At 41.4% G+C, this 13,143-nt stretch overlaps 1 protein-coding gene across 4 annotated transcripts in view; it reads left to right on the top strand.

The window, feature by feature from the left end:
• Positions 1-2,118: 2,118 nt before the first annotated feature.
• Positions 2,119-13,143, top strand: part of KLHL2 (kelch like family member 2) — a 54,112-nt gene continuing 43,087 nt past the window's right edge. For 3 of the 4 annotated variants that reach the window (XR_010027746.1, XM_063156258.1, XM_063156259.1), the window contains exons 1-3: positions 2,119-2,217; positions 5,130-5,255; positions 9,461-9,567. Coding sequence is in view for 2 of the 4 variants with exons in the window: in XM_063156258.1 (XP_063012328.1) it covers positions 2,195-2,217; positions 5,130-5,255; positions 9,461-9,567 (256 nt within the window). In the remaining 2 variants the exon portion in view is untranslated. Of the gene's footprint in view, positions 2,218-5,129; positions 5,256-9,460; positions 9,568-13,143 lie in introns of those variants that run through there. The other variant, XM_063156260.1, reaches the window with a different exon arrangement.

Here is a 13,143-nt window from a genome sequence, read left to right as displayed (position 1 = left end):
CTAAACAGTTCTGCCGTGTTAGCATGGAGCAGGACCTGCAGCTGCCTACCTACTTGCAGGATCTATATGCAAAGAGTGTACAAAGCCCCTCAGCTTCCAGACCAGCTGACAAGTTCACAGTGGTCTCATGTGGACCCTTAAACACAACACAGTAGAGTTCAATTAGGTCTTACAGATCAGTAGAAGCTGGGATCCTTGTCTTACAAAGTGATGTGTCCAGGAGTTTAATTATAGAAACCTGGAAGTGTGATGTGACAGACATCATCCACTCTCGGATCTACCCAGGCCATACCTGCTTATGAACTCAGACCTCGGACATGGTTTGTTATGTGGAGCCAGCTGAATTTTAAACCTCCATTTCAGAGAGCATTATTTCTGGCTGGCTCCTTTGGAGCAGACTTCCCAGCAAGCAAGTTTTGGTATGTATTTAAATCTTTAGCAAGTACCTTGTCTTCTTCAACACAACCCAGAGGCAAATCTAGTTGTCTCTTGAGAAGAGACAAATTCTGTAGTTACAAAGCACAGACTTCATAAAAACAGGCACTGCCAATTGTGATTATTTAATTTAGAAAAACCTCCAGTGGTAACCCATTGAAAAAATTTTGAAGTGTTCCCAAATCAAACATCACTGTAGTGAAAGAGGATTGGTAAACTGAGAAAACTAAAATGACATTTTCCTACGGAGGAGTATTACTGGAGATTGGCAAAAATGAAAATAACAGATTAAAATACATTTAGTTTTAATAGCCAGTGATTTTATTAAAAACACTGGCGAAGGCTTTCAGTATCCGTCTATAATAAGACTTCACCCAAAACACTCCTGCCATTTTGTTTTGTGTCTTACTTGAAATATGCTGCCCTCAAACTCTTCTCACTCTTAGAAAAATAGTGTTGGTCAGTTATTAGTAGATTTATTTGTTTAGAGATACTACTACTATTTAAAATCTTTACTCCAGTGAAAAAGCATTTTAATTTTACAGACACAATCAGATTTAAATATCTGAATTGTGTCCAGCCTGCTAAATCCATTTTCCACTACACAATCTTCAAAATTTGGAAATAACTTACAGAGGTTTAAGTACAGTAAATTATTCTCTAGTGCCCCAAGTCAGAAGTTGCTAAATGTAGATTCTTGATTAGTGTTGTTTACAAAGACACATTTGAAATAGATGTCTGTTCGTTTTCCTTTTTGCCATTTTGTATCACAGAGGCTACTTCAGCAAACATTGAACCACAATTCAAGTACTGAATGATCAACGTCAGCAATGTTTGCAAAACACAGGCCAGCTGTTTTGAGCGGCAGTGCTCCTGCTGGACTGATCAAATAAAAGTCGATGACACCCAGCAGGTCACAGGGAATTAGACCCCGTTCAACTCCTCCGTGCCGACGACACTTCTGCTCTTCCCTTCGCCCCTGCTCGAGCAGAAACCACCTGCATGAGCTGGTGCCGGGCCAGCTCCTTGGCTGGCCTGCCAAGAAGTTGCGATGTCCCTCATGGTGTGCACCTGCTGGCGGATTTTCTCACTGTCAGTCTCACTGAGGAGACCTGGAACCGCTTTCATTTTTAATTATTTTTTCCCCCGTGGGACAGAGCACCTGTGTGTCCCACGCTAGCACCCCAAGCCACCCTCGCTGGCGCTGAGGACACGCTGGCCCGGGCGCTCCGCGGGACGTGTGGCGGCGCAGGGCAGCTCCGCGTGTCGCTCTCCGGCCCGCCCTGAGCCGCCGCTTTCCTGGGAAACGGGAGACGCGCACTTGGGCGCTAGACCCCGGCTCATCCCGCTCGGAGGCCAGGCTTCTTTCAGCAAGGGCAGCGGCGCCTCAGCCTCCTCTTCCTAAAGCCCCTGGCCGAGGCTGTCCCACCTCCAGGGCGGAAGACTCCGGCGAGGCGCCCCTGTCCCACGGCGGGTACCGGAGCCCCGGCCACCACCGCAGGAGGTGCCGCACAGGCCGGGCCGGGCCGGGTCCCGCCGCCGCCGCGCCTGCGCAGAGCGGCCCGTCCCCGCCGCGCCCTCCCGCGGGCGGGCACCCGGAAGCCGCAGCGCCGGCGGCTCCCGGCGGCGGCGGGGCTCGGCCGGGCGGGCGCAGCCGCTCCCCGCACCCCGCACCAGCGGCGGGGCAGCGCAGCTGGCATGGTGCTGGCGGCAGCTCGCCGCGCCCGCGTTGCACGGAGGAAGCCCGAGCGGAGCCGCGATGGAGATGCTGCTGCCGCCCGTGTGAGTGCGGCGGCGGCGGGGCGGGCGGGGAGGCAGCCGGGCGCCCGGAGCCCGCCGGATCGGCGGCGCGGAGCGGAGCGCTGAGCGGTCCGTGGGCTGGGGCGGCGGGGCGGGCCCGGCCGCGCTGCAGCGAGCGGAGGTGCCGCGGCTCTCCGCACCCGGCCGGCCCCGCCGGGCCCCTCGGCACCGGGGGAGCGGTGCCTGCGGACGGGGCACGCTCGGAAGCGGCCGCGGGGCAGCGCCGGCGGGAGGGTCGTGTCGGAGACCTGGTGGCGGAACGGGTGCCCGCCCGGCCGGCTCTCCTGCGGGCAGCGCGGCGCTCGGAGATGCCCGGTCGTGCCGCTGCGGGCACCGTGCGGCGGGGGCAGCGGGCGCGGGGCTCCCGCGGGCGGGCAGCGCTGCCGGCACCCCCGCCCCGCCGCCTTCCCGTGTGCCTTCCAGCCTGTGCGGACAGGCGGGCTTTTTCTCCCTCCTCCCCCTCACTCCTTCTGCTTCCTCCATATGTGGTCCCAAATTACTCCTCGTTTGACTCAGCAGTCGTGCTTATCTCACTCCCGGTTTTCTGGTTATTTAGTTAAGCATCTTTTTTAGTGGCAGTGCCCAGGCGATGCATTCCAGGCAACCATGTCCAGCTGCACCTCAGCTGGCCGCCTCAGTCCTTTCACGGGCTCCGGGTCAGTGCTACTTCATCCTATGCCTTCGGTAGGTAGATTTCAGGCGTGATGTGCGTGAGGTTCTTGAGAACAAACTGAAAGAAACCAGTTGCAGACAGCTCTGGCCCTGTGGGTGAAATGGTAAGAGAGATCTCAGTACTTCAGGCAGAGTGGCACTTACCAAAACAGAAGGTGTATGACTGATGGTTTTCTAGGGTTCATTACCTTAAAACAAAGTCCCCCTTTGTGACAAACAAATGAAACTTCAGCAAATTAATTTCTGCTTCATGTGAACTCCTCCATCTAATCCAGGTTGCTTGGCAGCTCTTTACGGACAACTCGATCACTTTTGTTTTCATTGCATAGCTGTATTTGGTGTGTACACAGCCTGTATATATATACAGATAAATAGATATCAGTATCTGATGCATTGCTTTGGGATGTAGAAAGTTGCAATGAAAGTGTTCTATCTTGAACTTGATAGGTCAGTGGTATGATTAAAAGCTGGGTCTCTTGGTTATAGGTCTTTGGTGTTTTGAATGTTTTCTGCAGTCATTCATTTCTGTCTATAATTTTTTGGAATTCTGATCACAACATATGTCACATAATGTAGAAAAGTAACCTTCAGTCTAAAGGAGTTTGCTAGATAGAAAGTATTTTTCTTTTACTTCTATGAACTAGCATATTTATGTGCTGAATAGCATGTAACTTGTTTGGGGTTTTTTTTGATTGATGCAGAATTCCTGTCATTTGTCCTTTTTCAGTAATGAATTATATAATTTTCAAAATTGAACATGAAACTTTTAATTTGTATCAGTTTTGTGGTACACTGTAGTAAGTTGGTTGTAGTCAGAGTTCTGTGGATGGACGTTACTTGGTTAATTTTATGGAAACTTTTTACATTCCTTTGTTGCTTGATGTAATTTTGTACTGCTTTGCTCCAAAATTTTGTAGCCAGTGTTGGGATAATGAAAAACAGAGCCAGTTACTTGGCTTTGCACAATTGTAGTGCATAGAACTTAGAGTTCTAGGTTAAAATCTTAAATTATTGTTGGCTTTTTCTTTTAAATTCATTAGACATGCCTAATTAAAAAGTTTCAGGTATAGTAGAGGAGAGGTTGCAATTATGTGAGTCACTGAATATTCTCAGTTTGACTGTGCTTACCTAACGCTGGTAAGGCTGAATTTTCACTTGCAGTCAGATTGTTGATATTCCAGGGTTTGTGGCCCACCAAATGATTTCTCAGTGCCTTTGCTTATTTCCAGTTTAGAGGTTGAGGAATACAGTTACAATATTGTAGAATAAAGCATCACTGATGCTAAGCATTTTCTAAGTGCTACAGCAACACAGTTTGCTTTGTAAGAACAACGTTGTGACTGTAAACAGGAAACTCATTGATTTGGTTTGGCATGAGAAGTCTGCTTGCTGTTTGGACACTCCAAGTGACTGAGGAGTGTAGATCATGATTTTTCTACAGGAGTTAGTGTCTGTAGAACTTGGGTATGTCTTACAGAAAGAATTAATTGTAGCTAGAGGTCATGATTTTTCACACTGCCTAGTTCTTCTCTTGTTATTTGGAATGGGGTTTTGAGAGTAAAAATTAAAAGGCTGGTCACTTATGTACATTATAGTTTTCAAAACATTGAGTGAATCTACAAAAGTACACAATTTTTCTGTCGCCCACTTCTTGTGCTGTGGCTAGGGAAAGCATGGATACTTGCAGTAGTCATTGTGTGCTCTTCCTGTCAGAGGAGAACCAGGAGCTGTGTGAAACAGTAACTGAGGTCCCGGTAGAAGGGCAGAGAGGAGCTCTTACCTGACAGGCAGTGAAGGCAGTAAGAGACTGGGGTGATGGTTGCTGCATTCTGCCATTGATCTGTAGGGCACTAGGTGAAAAGTGCCCAAAACTCTGATTCTGCCCTCACTTCACAGCTTATTGGAAGTATTCTAGACTATTTCTCCACTAAATAAAATAATATTCACAAAACCAGAAAACATCCTCATGTTTTCTTTAATATATAGTTAGCCTCTGACAATGTCACTACTATTAGTCACCAACTTACTACTTCCACTTCCATGGGAATTCTACCTATTCCCCTACACCTTTTGTAATAGGGAAACTAAAATTGCTCGGAGTAAAGGAGAAGTTTCAAGTGCAAATCTTCTTCTCCCCGAGACGAAGGTGGCCAAAGTAAGAAGCAACAGCACTGGAGATTAGACAGAAGTATTAACTTTATTTTTTTCTTCTTTCTTTCCAGATGTACCAAACTTTGCCATCAGAAGCCCTTGGATCTGAAAGATGATAACACCGAAATTCACTGTCCTATTACAGTAAATCCATGGCACATGAAGAAAGCTTTTAAAGTTATGAATGAATTAAGAAGGTATGACTTCACTGTATACACCTGCCTGGAGTCCAAAGTTCATTTTTGCTTTCATTTGCATTTGTTAAGTTAATAATAATAGTTTGTTTATTAAGAACATGGAATTTCAGAAGTGTAGCTGAGGAGAAGGATTAAATATACAATGAAGTGATAACTGAATGATAGCCATGTGATGATAACTGTAACGTATGCAGTATGTTTGTGCACTTCATAAGTTGGTCAAAACTAGTTTTGTGAGACTTGAAAAATACTTACAGGTTGTACTTAAGGAGTTATAGCTACTGATCTTCTCTTGTATGTATTTCATCTGTGGCAAAAAGTGACTCTGGTTGAGCCTTCGGCTCTCTGTGTGCCCGTTGTTGATTTTTGTGGTAGGCTGTGAACCAGAAAAATATTAAAATTTTCTAGTCTGGAGACATAGGTCACAGTGTAAACCAACTGACTGCACATTTTCTTAGTTATCTTTTGCTTGTGCCCTGGGAGAAATTGATGAACTCCCAAATCAAATATTGAAAGTAACTTTTCTCAATAAAATTTTGTAAGACTTTGAGGGATAATACCATCAGTTTCAGTGAAACTGGGAGGCTGATGCTGATGATGTTCTTAGCATCCATATTGATTTATGTTTTACATATGAGTAGGTGAAGTGATGTTGAAAACTGTGACAGCTGGTAATTAGAGCTCACAACTGAGCTCTGGAAATCAGGACTCACAGCTATCACTGATAGTAATTTAGAGCTACAACTTACAGCAACAATGGAGAAATTAAATAAATAAAAATACTTCTCTAGCAGAGACAGTAATGGAGGCTGTGAAAATCCTGTAGTTCTTTGTTATTTCCTATATAAAATTAAAAATTGGAGAGGCTTCACCAGAAAGAAACACAGCAACTGATACCCTTTAAAAGTATGCCTCTGCCTTTGGCTTTTGCTGTTCCGTATAGATAAATCTTTAAAAGTGTGTGCTGGATAGACTGACACTTGTTGCTTCACCTAATTTACGCCCTTGGCTTTTTCAAGTGTCCCAGTAACCAGATGCAGTGTCTCAAGGAGTGTAACAGAGCCTGGCTAGAGCCAGTAGCAATGACTTCCTCAGGATGAGCAAGAGTTTACATGGAGGAAGTTCCCCAGAATTAATCTTAACAATAGTTTTGGAAGTTAGAAACCTTACCTGCATTTTGCTGTGTTTTAAGTAAAAGATTCACAGTCTTCCAGCAGAGTGCGTTTTTGAAGCCCATGGATTATTTTCAGAATATACTTTAGTTTCCATGGTTACCTAAATTCAAATTGCTGTAGAAGCAATTTGAGCAATTTTGCCTTGCATGTATAAATACTTAAAGTTTGAACAGGAGCTGTGCCATATAACCTCAACTAGTTGCCATTTAATAAGGTACACCAACAATATTTACAATTTAAGCTGAATACAGCTTTTAAGATGGTAAGTGGTAATTAAATAAAATTATAAACGTTTCTAGTTGCATTCATTTGTTTGAAATAATAAACAGAAAATCTTAAAAATGTTTCAGGCTTCATTGCTCTAAGCAAAGATCTAATATTAATCCAGTAAATTTTTTTTAAATTTAGATTCAACTTTAAAAATATAGTGAATCTTAGTGCTTTTCATTAATGTAGCACAATACCCGAGTATACCTCGGGTGTTTGCCTGAGGTATACTCTCCAGGAAGTGAATAGCTAGTGAAAAAATAATTTGCTTAAGCATCTAAATACATTTGGTTTTGAATGCTTAAGTCTCTGTGCTTATGTTAAATTTTTGGCTGCTGTCAGGTTGTCTGGCTCTAGTAGCTTGTTAATGAGTTTTTATGTGCCTTCAAATTTTGACAAATTTTAGCAATTTTGTCCTTTGTATTTTTTGTCATTTCATTGCTCAGCATCACCTCAACACTGAATAGAAAGCTCATTAGGAAAACTAATTAGTTCTTGACATGTGACAAAATTACACTCTGATGCCTATCTTTTCACTTTATTATAATTTGCTTTTATCACAAAGGAATTTGATGTTACCTATATTTATCAAAATTCTCGTTCTTGCAAACAAGACTTTACCAAAACCTTTTGAAGATGGGGGTAATGAAAACTTTCACTGTATGAACCAGTGAAGAATAGCCTGCAAGCTGGTAAACAGTTGCTCAGTTATTCTTAAATGCATACTTGCTTAACCCCCTTTTTATCATTTTCCATACTCTGATGGTTTATCTCCCACAATTCTGTTCATTCAGTCACTCTATATAAGCCAATTGGTACAATACCACTTCAGAACACAGCCTTTTCTAAAATAAATTGATGGGCCCTCATGAAATGAAGGTGCTGAGTTGCTGTGGAAGCCACAAGATGCTTGCAGCAGAGTACATGATTAAGTTTTTAAGCTTGTTTCTGCAGTAGTTTCTCTAGCTTGTCAGCTCTGTAGTAGCTCAGAGCATATTCATTCACCTGATGCAGTTCCAGACTAGAGGTGTCACTCTGTCTGTGTATGTGCAATGTAATTAGTAACCCTAGTTGTGCATTGATGTAATCTGTTGCTTCTGGCTTCATTGTTACCTTTAGTATTTCTGTGCAACTAAGTATAAAACTTTTTGTTCCTGTTGTCAGGTTAAGTGCAGGTATCTGATAAAGCTGGGTATCTGATGCCCTTTTATGTGTAGCTTTCTGTTTCCATTTTTTTATAATAAATGTAATGGTTGTTTCAAGATCCTCTGAATTGTGTGTTTTGTCTGGTACAGTCATTACATTGTACATATTGTTTGATGATAACTATATTGCAAGCTAAATTTATGAGATTTACATAGTTGCTGTAGGTATTAAGAGTTGAAAGCAGAAAGATAATTGCCAGGATTGCAATATGGCCCCAAAGTTTACTTGTGGCCACCAAAAGTTTTGGTGTGTGACCTCTGCAAAGCCACCTTACTAGAGTCTGGGCTCATAAATTTGGATAATTGCAGAACTGAGAGATGACAGAGTTTTCTTTTGGACTGAGGTGAATATCTGAGCAGTTTGGCTGAGAGCTCTAGTTCTGCCCAAGCAAAATGCAGCTGCTCACCTGACTTTGCTACAACTCAGTGTGATAGTTGCAAACTATCTAAAAATCTTCATTATGTATTCGGGAAGGGTAAAAAATTATCTTTTTGATGGGACTGAGAATAGAAATCACTAGATTGGTGTACAGCTCTAGGAATCCCTAAGGAATTCCACCCCTAAGGAATATGTTCTGTTAAGTCGTGCTTTTCCCTCTTCCCTCTGTTGCTATGGGTCTGAGTTTTGTGGATTCCATACTACCTTCACAGGGACAGTGCTAGCATGAACAGGAAAGAAGAGGTGACTGTAACCCTTAGTTAGAAGCTGTGAAGTGCAGCCTTTGTGTTGTGGTGTGTTTTTCTTTTTTTTTCCCCTCTCCTTTTTCAGTCTAGAAAATTGGATTATAAGGGTTTAAGTGGAAGAGGTATAGCCAATAGCTGTAAACTGTGTTAGAAACACCTGTGTTTCTAATGGTTATAAATGAGATGTTACTTTATTGCAACTGAACAGGGAGGAAATATGTTACAGTCACAAAGGACAAGAATACAAATGCATATAATGAAGATACAAAGTCAGTCAAGATACCAAGTTAGCCATAATAAATTCTAAATTGTTCAGACTGGAAAAAATAATTGCTATTGTGTGCATGGGCTGAATATGAAAAATGCTTGGAAAACAGTGAATATAGAGAAGATTGAGTAGTGGATTTGTACAATTAAGTAGGCATAAGTTTCCAATGTAATACAGGCACCTCAGTTGAAATTTGGATTCTTTGTTGTCTGTAAAGCCTTGTTTCTTATGTAATTTTTTTTTAGTGCTTGTATATATTAAATTCTGTTTTTTCTATCATAGTTGTTCAAAGGGGCCCAGACTTCCAGAGAGAATGTTCATAAATTGGGCTGATACAAATTATGGTTATTCAATGCAGAAAACTTCTGTGCAATGAATCACAATTCAGTTGTTTGATTTTTAAACAGTTTTGTGTACCCAAGCCCCATCCGTAATCTGATTGAGTAACAGCCATGTGGTTGTGTAACACATTTAAAAACAATGCTTCATCAACATTGTCTGCCTGCCTCTTGATGGCATGGGAAAAGAAATTGTGTATGATATAATATATACTTTTCTGTTGTAGTTCACTTATGTGAAATTGCCTTCTCTGATATTTCTAAATAGTCAAAACTTGCTGTGTGATGTGACGATAGTAGCTGAAGACATGGAAATTGCAGCGCATAGAGTTGTGTTAGCCGCCTGCAGCCCCTACTTCCATGCCATGTTTACAGGTACCAAATGTTTCAATACTTACTATGTTGCAATCCAGTCTAACTGTATAAAGAATAAATTTTCATGACTTTTGCTTTTTAGGATCTAATCTGATTTTTAGATAAGCCAATAGGAACATTTGGGATTCTTAATGATTTTTTTTTTGCGGTCTAAGGACATACTGTCAACATAGCCTTTGTTAGCATGATGAATGCTTTAAAAAGTCTCCTTAATTAAAAAACAAATTAGATGTTAAGTAAGCCAGTGATAGTCAAGTTGTTATACCCTTTAAGCCTCTAGTAATCTCACTTGTCCAAAAGAAGGTTAAAATAACTTTCATGTGAATTTTGGAGTAAATTATGTCCTTTAAAAACTAGTGCTTCTACATTCTTCAGCCCATGAGCGCTCTAGGCTCTTAGTAGATATGAAAGCTTTCTGTGGCTTTGGCAGCCTGTAGCTGGCGTGCATGTTTCAGTATTTTTAGGGTAATTCTCCATGACATATGTACTCTGCATCATTGCCACTACTTTTCTGTACAGGCTTGATTCGACTTCTGCTCACTCCGTGCTGGCCAAGTTACTGCTTTACTGCTAGAGCGGGAATGCTGAAGGCTTGCAAGGCTAAGATAGGTTCAGGTTCATAGGAGCCTCCAGCTGAAATTCCTGTGCTGTAGGCTTAATTCCATCATGGTTACAAATCACATTGAAATAATGTGAAATTCCATGCCAAAGTAAGAATGCTACTAAATGCATGTTAAAATTAACTTTTGAGGTTTTGTCTGTTCATCCTGAAATCTTGTGCCAGCTTTGTAGTTAATGTCAACTGTCTGAAATGAAAAGACTTCTCTGTAATCCGTTGCTTCTGACCACCATCTCAGATGGAGGTAGAAATGTGACTCTTGGCCTGCCCATATGCAAACAGATTGGTGTTTTAATAATTTTAATTGTATGCAACAAGATGGATGAAATTTGAAATGCTCTTGTGTTCTGGCGAAGCAGCTGAGCATTCTTGATTTTATAGGCAAATATTTTGACATATTCACGGCCAGAAGTGGAGTAACTTCTACAAGAATGCTTTAAAATTGCTTGTAAAATTAAATATCTCTTCCTCAAGCAGTTCTTTAAGTTTGCATTTGTGGTTGAGGCAAACATTGTGGGTGACTGATAAATTCTTTCCTCATTTTTACTGCTGTCTATAAAATTAGAATAAAAAAGGCTGCTTCTACAGTTCCTTTTTATCACCTTAGTAGCAGAGAAATGCAAGCCTCTTAATGTTAGTTCTGTATTAAAGACTAGCTGTTGTTGACTATCACATTGCAAATACTCTTTGCTCAGCATATAGCTTTTTATTATGTCTTCTGTGATTAAGACATTTCTGCTTGCCCTGACTGCCCTTTCTGTGAAGAAGTTTATTACCCATTCAGAGTGCCAGTGCAGCAGTGTCTGTAGCTGCTCTCCAGATGGAATTACTAAAATCTTCCCTTTTAAGTTTTTTAACTTGTTTTATGTTTTTAAATGTAGGCTTTCTTTAGCCCCAGTGGTGCAGGAGGTGGGAGCACTCACTTGAGTAATGGGTGTGAAGTGTTTAACTAATATATCTGTGGTGAGGTTTGTGTAGTTGGTGAGCCAAATAGGTGGGAGCTTAAATAGAATTCAGCTGTGGCTTTAAGAGTTATCAGCAGATTTTTTACTAGGCTTATATGTTGCCCACAGCATGGCCCAGCTGTGGTATTGGTGCATTTCAGCCATTCCCCACACAAAAATTCTTGAATTTCATTGTGATTGTTCTCTCCATGAAGCCTGGAATCCACACTTCCTAGGTGGATTTTTATTCTCATTCAGTAATCTGCAAGTTCAAATAAGCAAATTTGATCCCTTAACCAGCCACAAACAAAGGGAGAAGTATTTTCTATCCAGAATAAAACACTGACTGAAAAGACAGTGGTAAAAATTGCACTCTTATCTTTAGGGTTACTTCTTGAATAGAAATTAGAAGCTTATATTTAAACATGTGTTTGCAGGTTGATTCCATCATTCTCTGAGTCATTAAATATTACTGCAGTGCAGGCTGGGATATGGCATTAACTGGGTTCAAACTCTCTGCCTGTTAGTTTTTTTTTTTTTTTTTTCCCTTTTCCTCATTTGTATCTGTAATGGTAGCCCTAATAATTATCAGGAAAGAAAAATTTACTGTCTTTTAAAGTTACAAAATGTAGTAAGTTAGTAACAATTATCCCATGAGGAGATGGGGAAGAGAGTCCCTGCTATTTAATCTATGTTAATAGGAATACTTCTTTTGTCTTATACAGTGGAATTATTTAGAAATACAATTTAAATCTACTTAAATGTTTAGAGGAATTGAATATAAAGCATCAGAGAAGGGACTCTTCAGTGGCTATAGGGGCTGACTTCAGATAAGGGTGACGATGGCAGTTATCCTTAGGGATTTACCTGCTCTCTTCACTTCCATTCTCCGTTTCTAAAATTCTCGGGTAAAAAAAATAAAAAAGAAGAAAAAGGCCTTCTTTGCATTACTTTGTGAGGAACCATGTAAGCTTTTTAGATAGCCCCTTTGTATCTTTGTAGCCCCTTAGTATCTTCAACTCAGCTGTTGCTTTGCTGCTGCTGCTTGGGAGGTTGGATCAGCTCAGTGCTTTCTTTCAGTTCATGATATTCTTTCCTGTCACTAAGAGCTCTGTGGAGACATGGTGGTGCTGCTTCCCAGTCATAAACTGAGTTCTTCAGCAGGTTGAATTCTAGACTGAGCCTGCCTGCTGAGTGCGTCTCTGGTTTCCTCTATATGATCTAGCAAACAGGTATGGGTTGATCTAGAATTGTATAGGATTGCACATGTGGTTCACATGAAAGTTGGAAGCAAGTATTTCTGGGATTATTTTGGTTGGATGTTTTTTTGTTGTTGTTGTTTGGATGTGGGGTGTTTTGTTTTGGTTTGGTTTTCTTTTTCTTGTTCAGGGTTTTTTATTTTTATATTCTGGGCCTGGTTTTTAAATAGAGAAGGTGCCTATCCATGACTCTAAAAGCCTTGACACAAAATCTGAAAACAAATCTAATGTGCTTGCAGAATATCAAAATCTGCTCTCCCACACACACAATTTTCCCAGAGGACCACCTCCACAGCAGCTTGCATAATAAATAAGTTGCAGCTTCCATGCTCTGAAGATCAATAGGTTTAATCTGTGTCAAACTAGAAGCAGGAACTTGGAATACAGGGCCCTGCAGGGTTCTGCAGTCATCCTTCAGAGATGTAGGGGAATGTTTCAGAAGTGCAGGTGAAAGGAGAAAGTTCTGTGGGAGCTGGATTTTGCTGGTTTTTATGTCTTTTGAACTTCCTGCCACTTAAAGGGTTGATTTGCAATGCCATTCTTTGCCCTTCAGCTCAAAAAAAGGTATGGTACCATGAATAGTGGTGACAGATTTGTCAGTGATGAGCTCTTTGCTGAAAGCACTGGGTAAAATGCATTGTTTGACACTAACCCTGGAGACCAGAAGGTAACAAGCAATGAAAATGTGTATGACTTCATAAAAAAAAATCAGCCATGGTTAGCATGTTTTTGTTCACTTCTCCATCCTATCTGC

Source organism: Melospiza melodia, chromosome 5 (genome assembly GCF_035770615.1).
Source record: "Melospiza melodia melodia isolate bMelMel2 chromosome 5, bMelMel2.pri, whole genome shotgun sequence".
Lineage (NCBI taxonomy): Eukaryota > Metazoa > Chordata > Aves > Passeriformes > Passerellidae > Melospiza > Melospiza melodia.
This window is presented reverse-complemented; position numbering and strand designations above follow the sequence as displayed.